At 33.8% G+C, this 21,400-nt stretch overlaps 1 protein-coding gene across 4 annotated transcripts in view; it reads left to right on the top strand.

The window, feature by feature from the left end:
* Positions 1-20,788, top strand: part of LOC129810330 (choline-phosphate cytidylyltransferase A-like) — a 35,544-nt gene extending 14,756 nt beyond the window's left edge. For 3 of the 4 annotated variants that reach the window (XM_055860725.1, XM_055860728.1, XM_055860727.1), the window contains exons 3-4: positions 10,790-11,113; positions 18,944-20,788. In XM_055860725.1, coding sequence (XP_055716700.1) covers positions 10,790-11,113; positions 18,944-19,573 — 954 coding nt within the window. In that variant the 3' untranslated portion in view covers positions 19,574-20,788. Of the gene's footprint in view, positions 1-3,724; positions 6,269-10,789; positions 11,114-18,943 lie in introns of those variants that run through there. The other variant, XM_055860729.1, reaches the window with a different exon arrangement.
* The last annotated feature ends 612 nt before the right edge of the window (positions 20,789-21,400 follow it).

The following is a 21,400-nucleotide window of genomic DNA, read 5'->3' as shown; positions in this document are numbered from 1 at the left end:
TGAGAATATCAGTGGATCATAAAAATATTCTCTCATATGTTTTTGAGTATTTTTATTGAACTTTATTCCTTCCTTCTTCTCTGTGGTAGATTAATTGATTTTTGTGGTTGAGTTTCACGTGAACTTCACGTCAATAATTTCTCTTCAATATCAACAGATTAAAGAAAAATTTTCCAAAGTTAGAGAAAAAAATCCCTGTGAATTTGATAAAACATCACGTATAGTAGCATATTATTGATAAAATTCCAGTGTAGAAAAATGGGTATTACTGCGTGAAAATAAACTGTAATCAAATACTCCTCTGCCTCAATGAATGTTTGGGCACATTGTGTCACATTCGTAACATTCATCAAATTCAATATTTGAGATAGGAGACCGTAGAGATAGGAAAGAAATCATTTAATTCATTGCACTGCTGTTGAATTATTGTTTGTGGTGTGATCGTTGGTCAAAGTACAATTTTCAACTTATTCATAACGCAAGAGGTTCCGAGTATCAAGGGGATTTTCGCCACACACATATGACACGTAAGCATGAAATGAGTAATTATAGTGGCGCTTTTTTTCTACAATTCCTAGCTGAAATTATCTCTCTTTCATTCGTGCTTTTTTTTCTCGTATAGTGAGGCTAAAAGAGAGTGAAGAGCAAAAAATAACTACTACTAAAATGTGGTATAGATTGTAAAAAGAAAGGTGAAGTCAGAATCTTAAATTTTGTAACAAAAAAAAAAGAGATGAATTTATGAGTAAATCGAGTAAAGAAAAAATGCAATATTATTTAAGATTAGTCGTTAACATACATTTCTATATTAATTTATTATATGCATGATGTTTAATTTGACGAGACAGAAGCTAAAACATTTAGAGAGAAAGAATTAAAAAAAAAAACAGAAATATTCCTTCGTAGTAAAACGCCTGCAGGAATTTGTTTTATCAAAAAGGAAAAAGCAAAAACAAGATTAAACAAATTATTATTACGTTATATTTGAATCATTTCTGTTTGATTTTCTGTTTGCTTCGTCATTTGCACAAGAAACAAATTTTTTCTGTGCAAATATTACCTTACTCAAAAGCATGACATATGTTCTCATTACCTATTTCTTTCATGGGGATTTAAACATACGTAAAAAAAATTATTAATTGATGTGAAACAATACTTGATGCTATTGGTAATTTTGCAAATTGAAAATGGTAGAAAATCTCATTAGAAATTCATTCGTTAATTATTCATTTGCAATCCAACCACTCAATTGATCCATCTCCCACACTCAATAATTTAAATTAACCAAACATAAGACAGAGATTGGTGAAGTTTGCAAATAAACACTATCTCTCTGAGGTCAGTCATGATCTGTCAATCAAAACACTGAAATTGCTAAGTCAACAAAATCTCTAGTGTTATTTATGTTGGTCAGGTTTAAAGCTTAATAGCCACAAGATTCATATTGTGAGGATTGTGAGGATTTAATGAACTCCATCTTGTACTATTTATAGAAATTATTGAATGCAAAAAGACAGGAAAATTATAATAAGGGGATTTTCAGGCTTCGCCCAGACTACAACATAATTTTTTCAAAAAATGTATGACTGAAGACTGGTCAATAAAATAAATTGCTAATGGCTCCAGCACAACTCTTAGATCAGGAAAATTTCATAAAATCAAAATTAACGTGCATTTCTTTCTTAAAAGCTTTTAATATGTCTATTTTACGAAGTTCTATCCTATTTTAAGAAAGAAACAGGCGCAAATTTTGATCTTATGAAATTATACTGAGCTAAAAGATCTGTCGAAGGCATAAGGATTAATTTTTCTCTTTCTATTTTCTTATGGCTTCGGCTTCGGCACACCTTTTAAATCAGGAAAACTTCATGAAATCAGAATTCATATCCTTTTCTTTCTCACCAGTTTTGCATATGCATATCTTATTCTTTCGATCTTCAAATTCGGTTGAGCTAAATTGAATTTGATATGATGTTTAAAGGAAGAAGAAGAGGGAGGAAGAGTGAGATAGACATATGCAAAACGTTTGAGAAAGAAAAAGTTGCGAATTTCGACTTCATGACCCTCGACTTCTTTCGACTTCTCGTGAGCCTAAAAGATGTGCCAAAGCCATTAAAGTCAATATTTTCTCGAAAAATATCGCTTTTTATGAAAGTAAGCCATGTAATTGACCCTCAGAACTCGAGGAGGTCCTCAGCGTTAACCCAACCTAATATAATGCAAGCCAATGAAAAGGAGTTCTTCACAGGATCTATAAGCCAATTAAAAAAATTATACAAATACTTCTCATTCTCATGAAAAAAACAGACAATTCATTCATACAAGCATTCATACCTTTGACATAACTTTTAGTTTAGGAAAATTTAACGAAATCAAAATTCACATTCTTTATGTTTTGCATGTTTATCCCACTTTTTTGCACTCTTCTTCTTTTATTAAACATCACAGCAATAAGAGAGATAGACATATCGTCGGTTGCGGCTACCTCTGTCGTATCTGCATGTTTTGTATCTGCATTCGGAGCAAGCTACAATACAGACATCCCCTCTTACGTAAAATGCTGACACAAAAGAAATGCAGATACGACAGAGGTAGCCGCAACCGACGATATCTAAATGTATTAGAATGAAAAAATTGAATTCTGATTTCATGAAATTTTTCGTGATCTAAATTGTGTAACAGAGCCATTAGCATTAATTGTTGGAAAATGAGCTGGCGTGATGGATATTCTATGGGGACACTTCCGGTAATCGCCAGTGGAAATTTATTTCACCTCAAGAAGAAAAACAAATTTTCTGTCTTGCCCAGAGCTTTCGGTACGGATGTGGACCTTCTTCAGTGATCGACTAGACTATGCTTTTTGATTTCCTGAAGTTCGTTATTTTTGGAACAATAGAGGATCATCACCAGCAGTAATCACTTGGGAAGGTTTTTACTAATAGATAATTAGTTTTTTTTTGCTACTTTTCTAAATTTTCTTTTTGCAATTGTGGCTTTGATGTGATTTGATTAGGCGCTTTTTCGGACTACCAGTAATAGTCTTACTCTGGGCAAGACAGAAAATTTGTTTTTCTTCTTGAGGTGAAATACATTTCCACTGGCGATTACCGGAAGTGTCCCCATAAAACATTAGCATTAAAATGCTAAAATCAGCATTTGAAGTTCGCATCATCAAGTTTTAATCATCCAAAATGTACTCTACACATATTGTTCTTTGGAAATTACGAAGAACTAACTTTATAACCAACTTTGTTTTAGGTGATTTTAAGATTTCAGAAAGATAATTTAATCAATTTTCATGTCTTTAAATTGTTTTAAAAGCTTTTAAAACTGTTCTTAAAGCTTTTTCATGAAAAAAAGCTTTTCTAATTACAAATAAAAATTTAATGGGAGGAAGTGTGGTATCATAACTTATTCATTGTATACATTTATTATATTTTATCAAAAAAAAATAAATGAGCAATAAAAAATTAAAATAAAAATTAAATTAGGTCAGTAAAAACTAAATTCAGTTAGTAATGGATTCAGCACACCTGTTAGATTAGAGCACAAGTCTCTCCCAGTCTTTCGTACTCTTCATCTTTTTTTGAACATCATTCCAAATTCAATTTAGTTCAATCTAAATCGAGGAGCAAAGGACTGGACTCAAGAGGAGACTCATTGCTCGACCAGTCACTCAATACATGACGAGAGTCAAGGCAGTGCAGTGGTGTCTAATGGCATCTGCACACTAGAGAAATTTATGTCCATATTGAAGCAAATTCCCTACGCTTGTGTAGGAAAAACTCTTCAATATGGACATAAATTTCTGTAGTATGTAGAGGCCATAAGGGTCGTCCATAGATGTTCGTATCACATAAGCCACGATCTTTCTGATTTCGATTAACAAACTTAGCTTTGAGCATCGAATGCTAACCGATTTCAATTCAGCTGAAAGCACATGTATTTTCCTTGAATTCTTGCCTTCTTCCTTTCCATATCCTTATATTTGGTTAGCACTTTTTGTTCTAGAACTACTAACCGGTCAGCTTATTTTTGCTGATCAATTCAACACCGCTGCTTTTATTAAGTTAATTGTACTCACTGGGGCGATTCAATCAATGATTGCACTGAAAGCCTCTGTACCATAAATCCAGCGCTCTACTCATTAAGTACCGTTATCCCTACTCAACTAAACTTAATCATAACTTTATGAAACAGAGTATATTGTTTATAAATATAGAAAAAAACACACTTCCCAAAATTGATTTGTCCTTTAACAAAATAACAAAACGGTATGGTTTGACGGTATCAGAGCAAAAACGATGCAAAAAAATTTACTATAACATAAACTGCAGGTATTACAAGGTTAATTACCTTTATTTTTTTAAATCTTCCACATCATAAAATGACATTAAATAAAAACTAGCTATTCATTTATATAATGGCACATGAAATTCTATTTTTAGATAGGGTTTTTCACTTTTCTGTTTATAAATTACAAGTCGATTTTAATAAATTACATGGTTTGCCTGTTATCTATTATACTGAGGAGATTAAGTCTAGTGGACTTTTGAGATAAACAATACTACAGTTCTCCCAAAAAAAAAAATAACAGGCCTATCTCTAAAGTCCGGGATCATTTAAACATTTGAACGTATGACCCGTTTTTCTGTCTTTCTATTATACTCGAGTTATTTCAAATACTTTGCATCATTATTCTAAGTGAATTCATATGATTTCAAGTGGTCCTATATATTGCTTATTGGCACTTAAATTTTAAGTATTAATATATTGGATGATTGAGATGATTTGCGCGCGCATTGGTTAGTCGTATGGACCACGTCACCAAAATGGCAATAAATTACTACGTCAGGGAATGACGAATCAGCAACAGATAAATCTCATTGGACTAAGACACGTAATTGACCTCCAAAGCGATCGTACGATGCCGAAACACAACCAGTTTGATGTGGATGTTTTTTTTTTGCTCGCTAATTCCCCGCAAGTTCCCTGTTGGCATAAAATTTCTCTGTTTTTATAGACGATTGCGTCAATTTTTTTTCAGTAATAATTGTATGTGTCTGTTCTTAGAGAAATTTAAAAAGAATATATAATCAATCACAGTCACATGTAAATTTTGTAAAAGCCTGTTGATATTGGAGAGTGAGCAGAGTGAGAGACAAAAAAAAGAGGGAAATTTGCCGGCAAACGATAAATTATAAATCACAACTATCTACGATATGTATAGTATTACAAGCAAATCCTCTTGCCAAGATTCCAAGAGGTACTCTTGAAGTAGGGGGTAATTCGTCAATTATCTCCACATTTTCACTGTGAGTTGTAAATTTTACTAATTTCTCAGTGAGAGAGGAGAAAGACGATGAAATTGCGAAGTAAGAAGGAAGGCGGAGCCTTTAGTGTGAACCGTGTGAACTTTATGAAGCAATCTGCTGTAAAATTAGAAAGTTTCTGGATCTTCTAAAGTCAATCTCAAGAACATTATATTTTTCAATGCTTATCAAATGCAATACATGTAGAGAACCTTTAAGACAGGGCTTTATGTGTGCATCAAATTAGAATTTTTAAAGGCATGATGTCAGTGGAAAACCCAATCAGCGATCGCGAATGGTCAGCAGTTTTTGATCGAAAGAAATTCCAATTGTGCAAAAAATGTGGTGAGACTTATTGTACATGGAGGAGCGAAATAGCATGTAATGAAGTTTCACGTGAGTCGCAGAAAAAAAAATCTAAATTGAAAATAGTGAAGAAGAAAAAAAAGGTCGTTCGAGAACTGTAAAGTTGGTTCGTTGGCCACTTTTAGAAACGATCCGTGAATTTAGTTGCGTTCTCAACGCCGAACAGTGCTCAAGTATCTCTGCCGCTCTGTCGCGTCAATTGAATTTATCAAAAATATAAAACATATTTAACATTTTTTTTTGTCACTCCTCTTGGGCCACACATTATCATTTTGGAAATTTCAATAAACAACACGAGTGTCTCTTGTGGACTTGCGAGAGTGGTGAATGTGGTGCAAAGTGAAGCGCAACGTTCGCGGAAAATTTCATTATATACAAATTCTACCGCTGAGACTAAGAACGCTTCCACATAGACTTTTGCTTTTGTCAGAGCGGAGTGAAGAAAAAGGAAACAATTTCCTCCACTATCTATTACATCATCGTGATTGTAATTTTGAGATTGTGTACTTAATCAATTAGCACCTTACAAAATGGCACCAATACCTCAAAGTGAAATTACTGGCTTTTTAAAAACATCTCCTGACGAAATAGTGAGTTACATTGATTTTTTTTAATAACATGTTCTACTCCTCATTACATCATTTTTTTTTCTTCTTCCTCCACGTTTCATTTTTATCTGGCATTGAGATTTCCGGGAAGACGAAGAAAAATTAATAGTCTTTATGTGGATTTCTAAGTTTTTCCCACTAATAAGAAATATTTTCCATCACCCTGTGTCAATGTTTCTGGAATAATTTTCGTTTTGATGACGCGTGATGGAAGTTTCTGCCAAAAAACGCGTGATATGTTACAGTAGCTAATCATAAAGTTTTAACTCTGCAGAAAAATTGCTTACAAAACTCTCTTATAACAGTTTCATTTGCCACATACGCGAAAAAAAATGTGCAAAATGGATTTAATTAGTGTTTATTAAGACTTTCTGTGGAAAATATTTTGTAAATAAAAGCTAGATTATTTTCTCCTGGATTTCGCTATCATTAAAGCAAAATGAGCAAAATATTTATAAATTTTATTACATTTAACATTTTCTAAAAAAAAGGAAAATATCATACTCCAATGATATTTGTTCGAGAAAGTATAGTTTGTCATTTTTTTTGACATAAAACATACCATTCAATTCCAAGTAATTTTCTTCAGTGATTGATTTGCAGCGATAATTGTGAAGATTAATGACAAGTTTAATGGAATTACTCATTGATTAATTAGCACTTTTGCGCAAAGTCCCCCACTTTCTGTACAATTCAATGTCAATTGTAATTACTTCCCCGGGGTATCTCATGTGAAACACATGAACAGGTGATAGTAAAGAAAACTTATCACGAGGCTCAATAATTCTCCAAAGGAGTGTAAAATTTGGACTAGGTGAAAAGGGGCTTGTTTTATGAGCCGAACACAGAGAAAGACAGAGATGTGTTTAGAAAAAAAAGTCTCGACATTGAATGTTAGAAAATATATAGGAGAGAATGGGGCTATCTCACACACAAATTTCGTATTGTTTGTCTTCTAATTTTTTTTATCAGAAAAAAATTTTAAATAGAGTAAGTGTGCAAAATTCCGGCCAGCTTGCAATTCCGGCCACCTTTTTTGTTCCTCGAATTTCCATGATTTTTTAGTTTTTACATACTCTAGAGATTATCCAATGCAAAAAAATAACAAAAAATGTAACTTTGACAAACGAGATGACGTGAAAAAGACGCAATGGAAGAATTCCCGAAGGGCAAGGAACTATGAGAATGAAGATGGCCGAAATAGGGCACCAAAGCTATGTCTACATTTTTATTCATTTTAAAATGTATTAAGAACGATTTTAAAGTAAATAAAGATGATAAACTGTCTACAAGGTTCTAAGCAACACTCCTAAAGTAGAGGAAATGAAAAAATTAATTTCTATTAAAGATATTACATTTCAAACTTGAGACTTTGGCGCTTGCATGCAACTATGCCGAAATTTGGCACACTTACCCTAACGTTATTTTTTTTTAATGTCCTACAATTTAGTTTGAAAAACAAACAAAAAGCAAATAAAATACATAAAAGGAAAGAATTTAAAACTGTTTTAGTTCTTATTGATATTTCCACCTTAATTTTCTAAAAAAAAGGATTAATTTTTTCATGTATTGCTAAGGCACATAATTCACCGCTTTTTGTGAATTTTCAATAGGGCGCACCGGTACAGAATTAGCCAGTTAATGAAACTTTTTATTAAATAATAAAAAAATGTTTGTATCAGGTTGATAAATACTTCAATGAAAAAGAAAGGAGGTTAATATTAATCGTATCGAGACACTTTATTTGTATTACAATGTAATCTTTACAACGTGCTCGTGTTGGAAGAATCTGCTAAACGTAGATCGCCAGGATCGCCTTCCTCATAATGTGGATACTTCTTCCATGTTCCCGGAATATTTCGGCAGAGGCGGTGCATTTTTATTACGTTTTATCACAGTGAAAATGTATTTTTCTAGACATTCAGATCTTTGCACCGGGCGGGACTTGAACTCATAGCTGTGAGAGTCGAGTCAGAGATCTCACTGTCCAAGAACCAAATGTCTTGCCTATTACGCCACTGAGATCCCCAAAAGGGAGGTGTTTATTTGGAACAAATAGTGGCTTCTTTAATATTCCTTCTAAGGCTTCTAAGGCAAGCAGTAACATCCCACTGTCTCATACCATGCTTGGCTAATTCTGTCTCAGTCTGCCCTGCTGCAAAAAGCTTTAATTTTATGACGATGAAGAATAAAATCGGTTCAGTAAAATCGTATCTAAGCTCACCTAAATTTCATAAAATAACAAAAATATGATAGAATTACTTAGAATTAGATTATAGATTCAAAAGCAAATTGAAATAAAAATAAATATTTTTATTAATCATTGAAGCCAGTCAACAACAAAATTACATGAGAACTCTAAAACCGAAAAGATATTCAAAATTGGTTCATATTGATGTAAGGGAAGACCACCAGGGATCGACAGTGTTTCTCTGATCGTCAGTTTATCACCGTATTTTTGCTCCAAAATAAAATGATTTTTTAACAATTATTCGGTACTTTTTACCATTTAACTCTCACAAGAATGCACTACATTATCTCAAATTTTAATTTATAAAACCCATTCATGACGATAGAGTGCCAGTTTTCAATTAGGAGAAATGTCTATGTTTTGTACGAGCTCAAACTTCGTAATGACTAAACTTTTCCTATATGTTTCTGAATAAATATAATTCCGAAAGAGTTAAATGGATCACTAATATATCAAGTAGTATACTCAAAAATACCAAACAGTATTTTGGAGTTTATATTTTCAACTACATACCGAGCATGCCTCCTAATATTCCGAATCTGTGGTTTTCTTCCCTTATTCACCTTTAATAATTCACCTTTAGATCGGACAGTCAGAAATTGTTTAATATACATGCCCGTCTTTAGAATTTGTTATCTTATGGTTGTAGATACTAATAGTCGAATGATAAATTCTATTATTTTCTTTCAGATTTCACCACAACCCTTTCCTAGGATCTAATATCGCTAATTAATATCCGAATAGTAGAGTTTACTAGCCAGATGGTAAATTTTACTAGTCGAATATTAAAATATGCAATCGTGGATGTTTTTCTATTTCAATTAAAATTTGATCATTGGTTGTGGGACATTACAACATGAGTCCCATTCGTAGTTGATACCATTTGAATTCCAAGTTATTGTCGTCCCTCAAAATATTTTTCCAATATTGGCAGCCGCGCCGAGATTTTAACGGGGAAAAATAAATGAGCAGTATAAAGTTAAAAGTGGTGCGCAAGAAATTAAAATTAGATCAGCAAATAATTCGAAATGATCTGTAAAAATATTCAATTTTGTCAGTAAAAAGTTTAATTTGATTAGTGGAAATTTCGAAGCGATCAGTAGAAATATTCGAGTTGATCAGTAAAAAATTTTAAATTTTTTACTGCTCATTTTACTGACCAAATTGAATATTTTTACGGCTTATTTTTAATTTTTTACTAATCACTTTATTTTTTACTGATTGTCTTTTACTTTTTACTGATCATATTTTATTTTTTTGCTGACCACTTTTTATTTTTTGCTGATCATCTTTCACTTTTTACGAACCGCTTTTCTTTTTTTACTGACCGCTTTTAAGAAAATACTGCTCTTTCTTATTTTTACTACCCTTTTTAACTTTTTACTGCCTTTTTTATTTACTGACAATTTTTTATTTTTATGGTTCCGGCACACCTTTTAGATCAGGAAAATTTCATGAAGTCGAAATTCGGATCCCCTTCTTTCTCACATCTTTTGCATATGACTATCTCATTCTTTCGCATACCAAATTCTATTGAGCTAAATTAAATTTGGACTGATGTTTAAGAGAAGAAGAAGAGTGCGAGAGAATGAGATAGACATATGCAAAACATGTGAGAAAAAAGGGTATCAAAATTTCGACTTTATGAAATTTTCCTGATCTAAAAGGTGTGCCGGAGCCATTACTGATGATTTCGATTTTTTGCTAACCAAATTTGACTTTTTACTGCTAGTTTACTCATTTTTTACTGCTCGTAAATTTCCAATAAATAGAGAAATTATAAGTCTGTCAAGTCATTTTGAAGCTCATAAAAAATACAATATTCCTTTTGTCAGTTTTTCGCCAAGTTCCACTACTTTTCTGAAAATCGTGAGAATCAGAAATTCTCATAAAATTTGTGTTGCTGCAAATTGGTGATCTTAATAAACATATTACGGCTGTTTTACTACTTTATTAGCAAAAAAATGTTTTATTACATACTTTTCCGATGAATGCGAAAAAAAGCGAATGAATGCGAAAAGTGATACTGTACGATCTGCCTCAGTCTCCCCTATTAGTGGACACATAGAAATCTTACGATTCTATCTCATATACCAAAATATTCTTAAGAGAGTATGTGATTTTTTTATTTCACCCAAAGAATTTGAAGGTCATGACGCAAAATCTAAATTTTAATCTTTCTTTCGCGCCACAATCTCGTTTGTTTCTGTCCCTGACTCACGCTTCATCTGTGTGTTTTTTTTTCTTTGCAGACAATTTGCAAGCCGGCTCCCTTCTCGACGGATCCCGAAGCTTGTCAGGAGCGTGAAATGTGCGATTACAATGTCAAGATAACGTACTCGATGGCACGCAGTGGCAAGTCGCCGCGACGCGTTAGAGTGTACGCCGATGGCATTTATGATCTCTTCCACCAGGGACATGCTAGGCAGCTGATGCAGGCCAAGAATGTCTTTCCCAATGTTTACCTTATTGTTGGTGTCTGCAGCGATGAATTGACTCACAATCGCAAAGGACGAACAGTCATGAATGACCGAGAACGTTATGAGGGAGTTCGACATTGTCGCTATGTGGATGAGGTGAGTTGTTATTGAATGCAAAAATCTTTAAAAAATCTTCCGGAACCTTGTTTTCTCATTTTTGAAGAATTACCAAACTCTTGAACTAGTTCAACCGTAAAAAGAAATATATTTCAGTGTCTCTGTCTAGAGTTACAATTTAAAAGTCTTTGGAGTGTATTTGCAAGTGAACTTGTTATAAATTGCAAGATTTGCTGCAGAGTCCAAAAACAACATCAATGGGATCAAGAAGAACACGAAATTAAATATAGCATCTTATCTCGATGCTCGAGACACAAGAACATTGGAATTAGAGATTGCAAAAGATACAAAAAGACACCTTTTTAAAAGCCAAAGCTTTTGCTGCACATAAATTGAAAGAGGGATAAAAAGAAGGAGAGAAGATCACCTAGATTCATTTAGCAGAAAATGGCAATGACTTCTGCAACTGAAGTCACACTGTGAATAGGTTGCGTAATTACATAGAGAAGAACTGATATGTTTGGCTATAGAGCTAGTTTGGTGTGACTTTTTCAAAATCACAACCACTGTAATCCCATAATTTAATAAATTGTTTCAATCCATCTCATATTTTAAAGATAGAAATTTTGATCTTCTCTAATTTTGAATATGACTTGTTGCCAAAATTCATTTTTTAATATCTTTAAATACACGTTATTTTTTTATAAAAAGTAGAATTTTACCATTTCATTCAATTTAATATGGCTTGAAGAATATGAAGCAAATTTTATGATTACGAAAAAAAATTCTAATGTTGAACGTTGAACTTCATTTTAAGTATTAGTTTAATGGCGTTATCATACTTGCACATTAAAATTTAATGTGATTCACATTAATTGTCGCTAGTGAGCATCCAAATATGTTATTTGTGTCTTTGAGTCACTTAATATTTGGGGTTTTTCTATTTATTGATAAAGAAGTGGACTTGGCCTGCAAAAATAAGTTAAAATTTACCTAAAGCATAAAAATTTTTCACATTAAAAAATTAACGAGAAAATCGCATTAATTTTTCGCATTAATGCGATAAATCAATTTATATCAAATTTTACGGACCAAGTCTACCTTTTTATCAACAAATAGATCAAATTTTGAATATAAAATGATTCAAATACACAAATTACACATTTGGACTCTCACCAGCGACAATTAATGTGAATCATATTAAAATTTTAATGTGCAAGTGTGATAACACAGTAATAGCTTACTTGTTTCATTGATATTACTCATTTTAAACCACTAAAACCAATTCTAGAGACTTCATAACGATAATAAACCTCAAGTCCAAGCAAATGCGAAAGATATTAATTTTAGATATTACTTTTGTATTCCCTTTAGACATAAAATAAACTTCAAATTAACCCTCTAAAACCCGATGGTTCCCCAGGGGTAGCATTAGCAAAGTAAAATTTACTGTAATAATAAAGTATTTATTGATTAAAAAATGCTTTGCGGCTTTTAATCTAAGTCTTTCTGACATTTATTCTGAAGGTAAATGTGAATTTAGACGGTGTAAATATGATTTTTGTTTGATGCGTGCCCTTGATATATTGTCTTTAAAGTTAGAGGGTTAAATTGAATTAACTCGTCAAATTCTCATATTTAATGAAAAGAAAAATTATTACCTAGAAAAGACCCTGGAGCAAAATTTTTCAAGTTGAAAATTATGAAATTCAATCTCTTTTAAGATAAGAGGTTATAAATTTAAATTCTTATAGCGCTAGCACACCTTTTAGATCAAGAAAATTTTATGAAGTCGAAATTCGAATCTCTTTCTCACACACTTTGCATATGACTATCTCATTCTTTCGCGCTCTTCTTGTTCTTTTAGGAATCACAACAAATTCAATTTAGCTCAATCAATTTTGGAATGCAAAAGAATGAAATAGACCCCTGCAATCTTGTGAGAAAGAAAGAGATGTGAATTTTGATTTCATGAAATTTTCCTTACAATTCTTGAATTTTCTTAAATGTATAAACTTATAAGGGATTTCTAAAGGATTTTTTTTTAAATACAATAAAATATTTTGTGTTTTTTTGTTCAAAATAGCGTCTGTGCAGGAGATACCAATTGAGATTATATAATAAATACCTTACGAGTGTTCGTAAAATTACGTCATTTGTTCGTAAAGTTTTGCCAGACAAGCAAAAATGTACGAACAAGTCTGTAAAAGAACAAAAAATTCTCTTCAAGAAATCATGTTACGAACAATGTTTGTGACAAATTACAAACTTTTACGATTTTTTTTGTGTGTTATACGATTTACGAGCATTTCGTAAGTCCCCAGTAGAAATTCACAAACATTTACGAACAATTTTACAAGATATTTTTTATGTGTAGAAATTTAGGCCAGTTCCCGAATATCTCGGATTTCTAAAAGATAAGGAATTTTTAAGAATACGTTTAACTAATTACTTTTAATATACAATCCCAGAGCTCTATATAGACTTAGGCTCATCCTCGAGAATTAGCCTGTAAAATTTAGCAGTAAACATTTGTCCCAAACTGTCATACAATAAGTGGTTAAGATCATCGATTGAGATGCTTTTCATAAATTTCCTTTATCTGGTTCTTTAGTGTTAAGTTTTGCAAGCTAAATATTCAATATTTGCAAGATAAATATTAAATCTGAAGCCTTATAAATTTCGAGGACTATTGATAAGTACTCTCTAGGTATTTATAGATCAGCTCTGCACCTTTATGGTGCTATTCTAATGAAAAATTAACATATTTTTTTTTTAGCACTTTACTTTGTCTTGGTTCCTGGCTCGACTGTTTTAACCAGTCCCCGTCGTGTTCCAAGACCACCAAACAGTCGTGACAAAAAACACAGAAAAGTCGATAATGCAGAAGCACTTGAAAACAATAAATTACTAAAAAAAAACATGTTCATTTTTCATTGGAAGACCTTAAGACCATTGAGACCTCATTTTCCACCTTCACATTGCGGGAATCAAAATTAATGATTTTACTTTCCTGTTTTATGTCAGAAATATCTCCTAGATTGAGATTATCAGCAGTTTATTAGACTTTCGAATTTACAATGAAAGAACCGCAGACTGAACAGGCAAAACTATGCTTAGCAATAGCTTCTTTTTATACTGCTCGAACTCCACAGGGAAAGCAGTGTAATTCCTTAATTTTGAATTAGATATATATTTCAACACATTAGAAATCTTTGAATTCCTGACAAACCTGAACCGATGCTAATAGGTTAAAATACTAAGTTTCAAAGTTAAAATGCTAAGTTTCATCCGAAATTCAATTATATTACTCTTAAAGTGTATTTTGAACAATGTTTTAAGTGATTTATAAATCGGTTCAGATCGGTTATGAACCGATAATGAACCGGGTATGAACCGATAAGTAATTTTTGTCCGAAAATCAATTTTACAGTAGACTCTCTCAAATTCAGGCATTTGGAACCGAAATGTCACCCGAATTAGAGAGAAATTCGGGCGACAAACTGTTTGAAATGCAACGTTTTTTTCATCTGTATACTTATACTAAGTTTATATTTCTTATATTTTTGGTAAATTTCGTGAAAACTGCTTAATAATTCAAAATCACATCATGACAAAGACCTACCATGGCAAATTTGACCATATTTGCTTCTTTTGATAATCATAAACTTGAAAAATGACAACAAACTTTTTTCAAGTAACTGCTGCCCGAATTAAAAAGTATACCGATCCTACAGGAGCCGAATTAACGAGAGTCTCCTGTATTCCTCTTAAAACTATTTTGTGGGATCTTTTGAGTGATTTATGAAATGATTCAAATTGATTGTTTTTTAAAATCGTATCGAGACATTTTATTGTTTTTTACAATGTGATCAATTTCAATCAATAATTTTACAATGTTTCAATTGTCTCGTATTGAAAGATTCTACTGATTGATCGCCCAGGAACGCCTTCTCCGTAGTGAATGCTTCTTCCGTGCTTCAGAAGTTTTTTGGGCGGAAGCGGTGCATTTTTTTTATTACGTTATAAGACTGTGAAAATGCCTCTTTTATAGATATTCAGTTATTTGCACTGGGCGGGACTCGAACTCACAACTGTAAAGACTTCTACATACTAGGAGCAATTTCTGGAAAAAATGGCTTTTTAAAGAAAATTTATCCTATCATTTTAGGCAGAAATGTCAGAATTAAAAAAAAGGAATGTTTGAGGAAAATTGCTTCTAGTGTGTAGACACCATAAAAGTCGAGTCAGAGATCTCATCCGCCCAAGACCAACGGTCTTGCCTATTACGCCATTGAGATCCTCTTCAAATCGGTTGAGAACCGGTAAACGGTAAATGATGCGAATATAGGGGAAAGTCTCCCTTCGAACGTTCATGCCTTCGAATAATGTGAATTTCTTGTGTTTTTCGTAAGAGATTTACACAAAATTATCATGGAATTATCAACAATTGATGATAAGCCAACTAATATTTAATAGAAATGTGTAAGTGTCTTAGGAATACTAAAAGAAAATTCACATTATTCGAAGGCATGAACTTTCGAAGGGAGAGTACTTTCCTCTACTTTTAAGGTTTAGCAAGCATATAAGTGTAATGTACAAGACGAGGTTTCGGGGTAGACTAAACCAATTTATTCATCTCATGGCTTATATACAATACTGGTTGGGAAGCCCGGTCCCGTACCACTATTGTTCATCATTTAACAATATACATAATTTCCCCCCTTTTAGGTTTTAGTTAATATCCCTTAATTTTTTTTTATACAATTTAAACGAACAAAAATATTTACTATATTACTCAAAGGACAATGTTTTCTTTATGCGCTCACTGCGTCGCAGGATAGGAGTTGAGGTGGAGTTCGTCTGCTGCCTCTTCCTTCTTCGTTGCACAGGAGGCCGTATCTCTTCGGGTGGTGTTCTGAAGACCTCGTTGGATACTTGTGGTGAAGCTTGTTCTTCTCGATGGGGTGTTGATGGTGAAGTAATCCGAGATGGATCGACAAAGGTTACTTTCTTCTGGAATGGCTTCAGTTGATCTCGATGGCATTTTTTGACTGTACCTCGAAGGTCACATAAGTAGACTGTCTTGCTCAATCGTCTCACAACTTTTGCTCTGATCCACTCTCCACCAAGTGTGTTAAAATAGAGAACATCCTGGTTCTCCTTCAGAGGCTCCTTTTGTTTGCATTTTCGTTTGACAGTGTTGGGCTCCTTCGATTTCTCCTGTTTCCTCAATTTCACCTTCCCTGACTCTCCTCCCCCCTTTTCATTCAGCATTGATAACATAGTCCGAGGACGATAATTTAGTGTGAGGCAATTTGGTTCGACGTTCGTCACAACAGATGGTGTGTTATTGTGCCTGAATAAAAAGAACGAAATCTTGTTCAAAATCGACATTTTCTGCTTTGATTCGTCCAACATGTATTTCTTGAACGCTCTTTTAACGGTTTGTACTGCTCTCTCAGCAGCACCATTCGACATAGGGTGGTAAGGTGGCGAAGTTTCATGCAAAATATTATTCACTTTGCAAAATTGCGCGAACTCCTTGGATTGGAAAGGGGATCCATTATCGGATACTAAACGAGTCGGCAATCCGTAAATCGCGAAATTACTCTGGAGAGCCTCTATTGTTGTCCAGACGTCTGATCTTTTTAAATACTTTACGTCAATTAATTTAGAAAAATCATCAACAATTATGAGGAAAATTTTTCCATCCCAATGAAAGAAGTCAATGTGAATTCTTTCATATGGAAAAGAAGTCTCCGTCCACTTTGTTAAGGTAATATTCCGCGGTTTAGGAGCAATTATCTGGCATGTCTCGCACACGCTAGCTGTTCGCTCAATTTGTTGCTCAATACCCGGCCACCAAACACAACCCCTAGCGATGGCTTTCATCCGCACAATACCGTCATGGCCTTCATGAATCAATTTTAAAATTCGTTTTTGTAAGGACTGGGGAACAACCACTCTATGACCCAAGTAAACAATGTCATTTTCCACAGTAAAGGCATTTTTAAATTTTAAATAAGGAGTAAGTTGTTCATCTTTTTGTAGAATATGCTGCAGTGGAAATCCTTCTTGAATAAACGATCGAAGCCTTGCTAACAAAGGGTCTTTAATTGATTCCTCACGAATCTTACACTCATCCAGAGCAATATCCCCCTTGGTATCAACAAAACCTACAATCGCATCATTCACTCCTGTTGACTCACTCAACGGATATCTCGATAGGAAATCTGCGTTTCCATTGTGAATGCCCTTCTTATAGATAATACGCAAATCGTACATGCCCAAAAAAATTGACCACCTTTGGATTCTTGCCGCAGCTACCGCTGAGTTTTTGCGCTCACCGCCAAATAAATTGAAAGGTCATCCTCACGATGAATAGCTTTTTGGACTTCATCCTCACGACGAAGCTCACCATCTCTCACATAAGAGCCATCCTCACGATGCCCTTCTGGAACATTTCCCTCCTGTGAGACATCATAATATCTGGTCACTACAATCTCTGCAGTATCATCATCCAATTTGTTCAGAAACATCGATGAAATTGCTCCATAGGATTCATCTCCTTCACTCTCACTCGATATTTCCGTGTGATCGACCCTCCTTGTCTTCTGTCTCTTTTGAGGGCAATTGGCGGCAAAATGATCCCCCCACTGGTGACAACGATAGCACTGAATTTTCCGTCTCGTTCCACCATGGGCTTGGGTTTTGTGTGATCCTTTGTGCTCTTCTCTCTGCCTGCTTCTCTCTCGCACTCCCTGGACATCTTTTTTTCTAGATTGCTGCCGTCGTGAGTCATTGCTACGGTTATTTTTCACCCAATCGACCTTTGAACCAGGGTTCATTAACCCCACATCTGTTCTAGTGAGTTCGGCTTGAATTGCTGCTTTTTGAGACTCCTCAAAGCTAGCGTCTAAGCTCAAAAGCTTCTCCTGGATTCTCTTTTCTTTCAAACCCATCACGAGTCTGTCTCTTAATGCCCAAGAAAGAAAATCCCCGAATTCACATTTCTCACTCAAAGCTTGCAGTTCCATGATGTACTCAGATACCGTTTCATCCATTTGCTGATCTCGCCTGTAGAATTTGAATCGCTCAGCAATTATACTATGGCGAGGAGCGTATTTCGCTTTTAGAACTTCCACCAACTGCTGATACGTCTTAGAAGCAATAGTTGCTGGGTGAATAGCATTCTTGAGCACTTTGTAGGTATCATCACCCACAAACCCCACGAAAATCGCTTTTTTCATAGCGTCCTCCGTGATCTTGTTCATGAAGAACAGGTTTTCCAAGCGCTCAATATACACCGACACATTACAGCCCGGTACAAATTCTTTCACGCTCCCGATCAGCCCACCACCGGTAACGTTTATCACGGGGGCACCTTCACTGGTCATCGCACGGACACTCACGACGCACACGCAAAAAAAAACTGAGAAAAAAAGACAAAGGACTTTTATACTCGACGCCAAAATGTAATGTACAAGACGAGGTTTCGGGGTAGACTAAACCAATTTATTCATCTCATGGCTTATATACAATACTGGTTGGGAAGCCCGGTCCCGTACCACTATTGTTCATCATTTAACAATATACATCAATAAGTAACTAGTAGTTCGCGCACTTCGTAAAACCTGGAAGACTTTGCTTTGGAAGACTATTTTAGTTATAAAAGCGTAAGAAAATGATCTATGATGCAGATAAATTGCTTCCTGTCTTTCAGTGTGTTCGATTGTGATTTTTTTTTCAAGTTAAATCAATTTGGTACATTTATCACTTTAAAAGGACATTGAATTCTAATGAGAATATTTATAAAAATAGAATTTTTTAGGATAGGTATATGAAGAATCTTTCTGTTATTTGCAGATAATCACAAATGCACCGTGGGAGATATCTGATGAGTATTTGGAGAAGCACAAAATTGACTTTGTGGCTCATGATGAGATTCCCTATGGGGCTGAGGATACCAATGATATCTATGGCCCATTGAAGCAACGTGGTATGTTTGTCGCTACAGAGAGGACTGAGGGTGTGTCAACGTCGGATATTGTGGCGAGAATTGTTAAGGACTATGACATCTATGTGCGTAGGAATTTGGCACGTGGCTATTCGGCCAAGGACCTCAATGTGTCATTTCTCAATGAGAAAAAATTCCGACTGCAAAATAAGATGGATGAACTGAAGGGGAAGGCTAAGGAGGTGAAAGTGGACCTTTTGAGATCGTGGGAAGAAAAATCTCGGGATTTCATTGAGACATTCTTATTGTTGTTTGGACGGGAACGTCTGTCGAATATTTGGAATGAGTCAAAGGGACGAATAATGCAGGCATTTAGTCCACCTGGGAGTCCATCGGGATCTGTCAATGGGGACGATGATGATCCTGAACAGGGTAGTGATTCCCTGCCAAATTCACCACCGACCAAGAAGCGTGCACAACATTTTTACCATCCCAATGATTATTCAGATTCAGAGGATGGTGATATGGAAGAGCATTAGTTTTAATCATCTTTTCTCACTCTCCTCCCTCATGTATTTTGACACTCTTAAATGTCTCGGTCATTTTCTCATTTTTTATCCACCCTCCGGGACTTTTTTTTTGTCTTTCCTCAATATCGTTTCCATTTAGATGCATTGTAACTTTGTTTTTTACGCAGTGTCCAAAACATTGTGCACAAATCGCTGCGTGTCAACCAAAATTTAATAATGTTTTTTTTTTGTAATGCAAATTCTGTGTTAGAAATTAACTGCTTAAAAAGAAATTATTCACTTATTTGGTAATCTATAGTGGAAATTATTAAATGAAGTAAAAGAAGAGAAAAAAAACATAAATAAATTTAGAAATATTTGACTAATTAGGCTTAATTGATAAATGAATTTGAGAGCATAGAAACTGCAGACTATTATAAAAGCTGAAAACCATTGAGAAATTTTTTTAGCTGAGATAAAAAGAAAGAAAAAAGACATTCTAAAATATTAGAGCGAGTGTTGCAGAGATGAAAGAACACAGAATCTTTCTTGGAGGAGGCGCTTATTGATTAAAACCTTTAAATTATGTTTATATTTAGTGCGATGAGAGTAATGTGAGACGGATAATTTAAAAAAATATTGTCTTTTTTTTAGATGCAACAAAATATGATTCCTCTTTTTTTGTAGGTAATGTAATATTAGTAAAAAAAAATAATTTATTGTTTCCCAAGAAAAAAAAAGAAATAAAAATATAAAGTGAAATTCCTTTTTGCTAAGTTAACATTGTCTGCCTCAATCTACCTTTCCCAAAGTTCATGAAAAATCTTACATAAGAAAAAAAAAAACAGAACGTGAAAAAACGCACCAGATTAAAAAAAAAAAACAAAAATTGTGCCTTGCGAAAAATAAAGAAGATTTTGCATTCTTGGCACAATTGATGGATTCTTGAAGGAGAAAGTGAGGCCTTCATAAAAGCAAGAAAAAAAACAACAGCAGTTCATGTGAAACCATTGAAATTACTTTAATTGTAAATGCATTAATGTTATTGGTAATCTCTTAAATTTTGCAGTCATTGCAAAATTTGGCTAAATTTGAACAAAATATTTGCAAAAATTATGAGAAAAATATCACAATGTGCGACATAGAAATGACCCCCTTATTTAAATGAACTGTGTTTTTAAAATATGAAAATAGAAAAAAAAACAAAATCAGTGAAAAAATAAACTATTTTTTTCAAAATTCCAACATTTTTCTCTTTATTTTTGCGAAATTTGTCTCATCCAAAAAAGAGGTAACTATACAATATTCTTACATAGAATAGAGAAAAATATGATGTACAGATCTGCGCAAGAAATAATTACACTTCTAACTTATAAAATTGTAATACTTAATCGAGATAATGGTACTCAAGCCAGCGAACAACTTTAGCAAGATTTTCTTTCGAGAAAAAAAGGCAATAACAGTGAGAAAGTGAGAAGTGAGATTTTACTATTTCTAATCAAGTGTTTTAATGTTGCAAAAATTCTACAATATATGATTTGAAAACAAGAAAAAAATGACAGACTTAGGGTAAGTGTGCCAAATTCCGGCCAGTTTGCAATTTCGGCCACCTTTTTTGTTCCTCGAATTTCCATGAACTTTCAGATTTTAAGTACTCTAGAGATTATACAATGCAAAAGAATATCAAAAAATCTAGCTTCGACAAACGAGATGACGTGAAAAAGTCATTGAAAGAATTCCCTAAGGGCAAAGAACTATGCGAATGAAGGTGGCCGAAATAGGGCACCAAAGCTATGTCTACATTTTTATTCATTTTAAAATGTATTAAAAATGATTTAAGAGTAAATAAAGACGGTA

The sequence above is a fragment of the Phlebotomus papatasi genome, chromosome 1 (genome assembly GCF_024763615.1).
Source record: "Phlebotomus papatasi isolate M1 chromosome 1, Ppap_2.1, whole genome shotgun sequence".
Lineage (NCBI taxonomy): Eukaryota > Metazoa > Arthropoda > Insecta > Diptera > Psychodidae > Phlebotomus > Phlebotomus papatasi.
The sequence above is the reverse complement of the archived record's forward strand: the minus strand, read 5'-3'. Positions and strand labels throughout refer to the sequence as shown.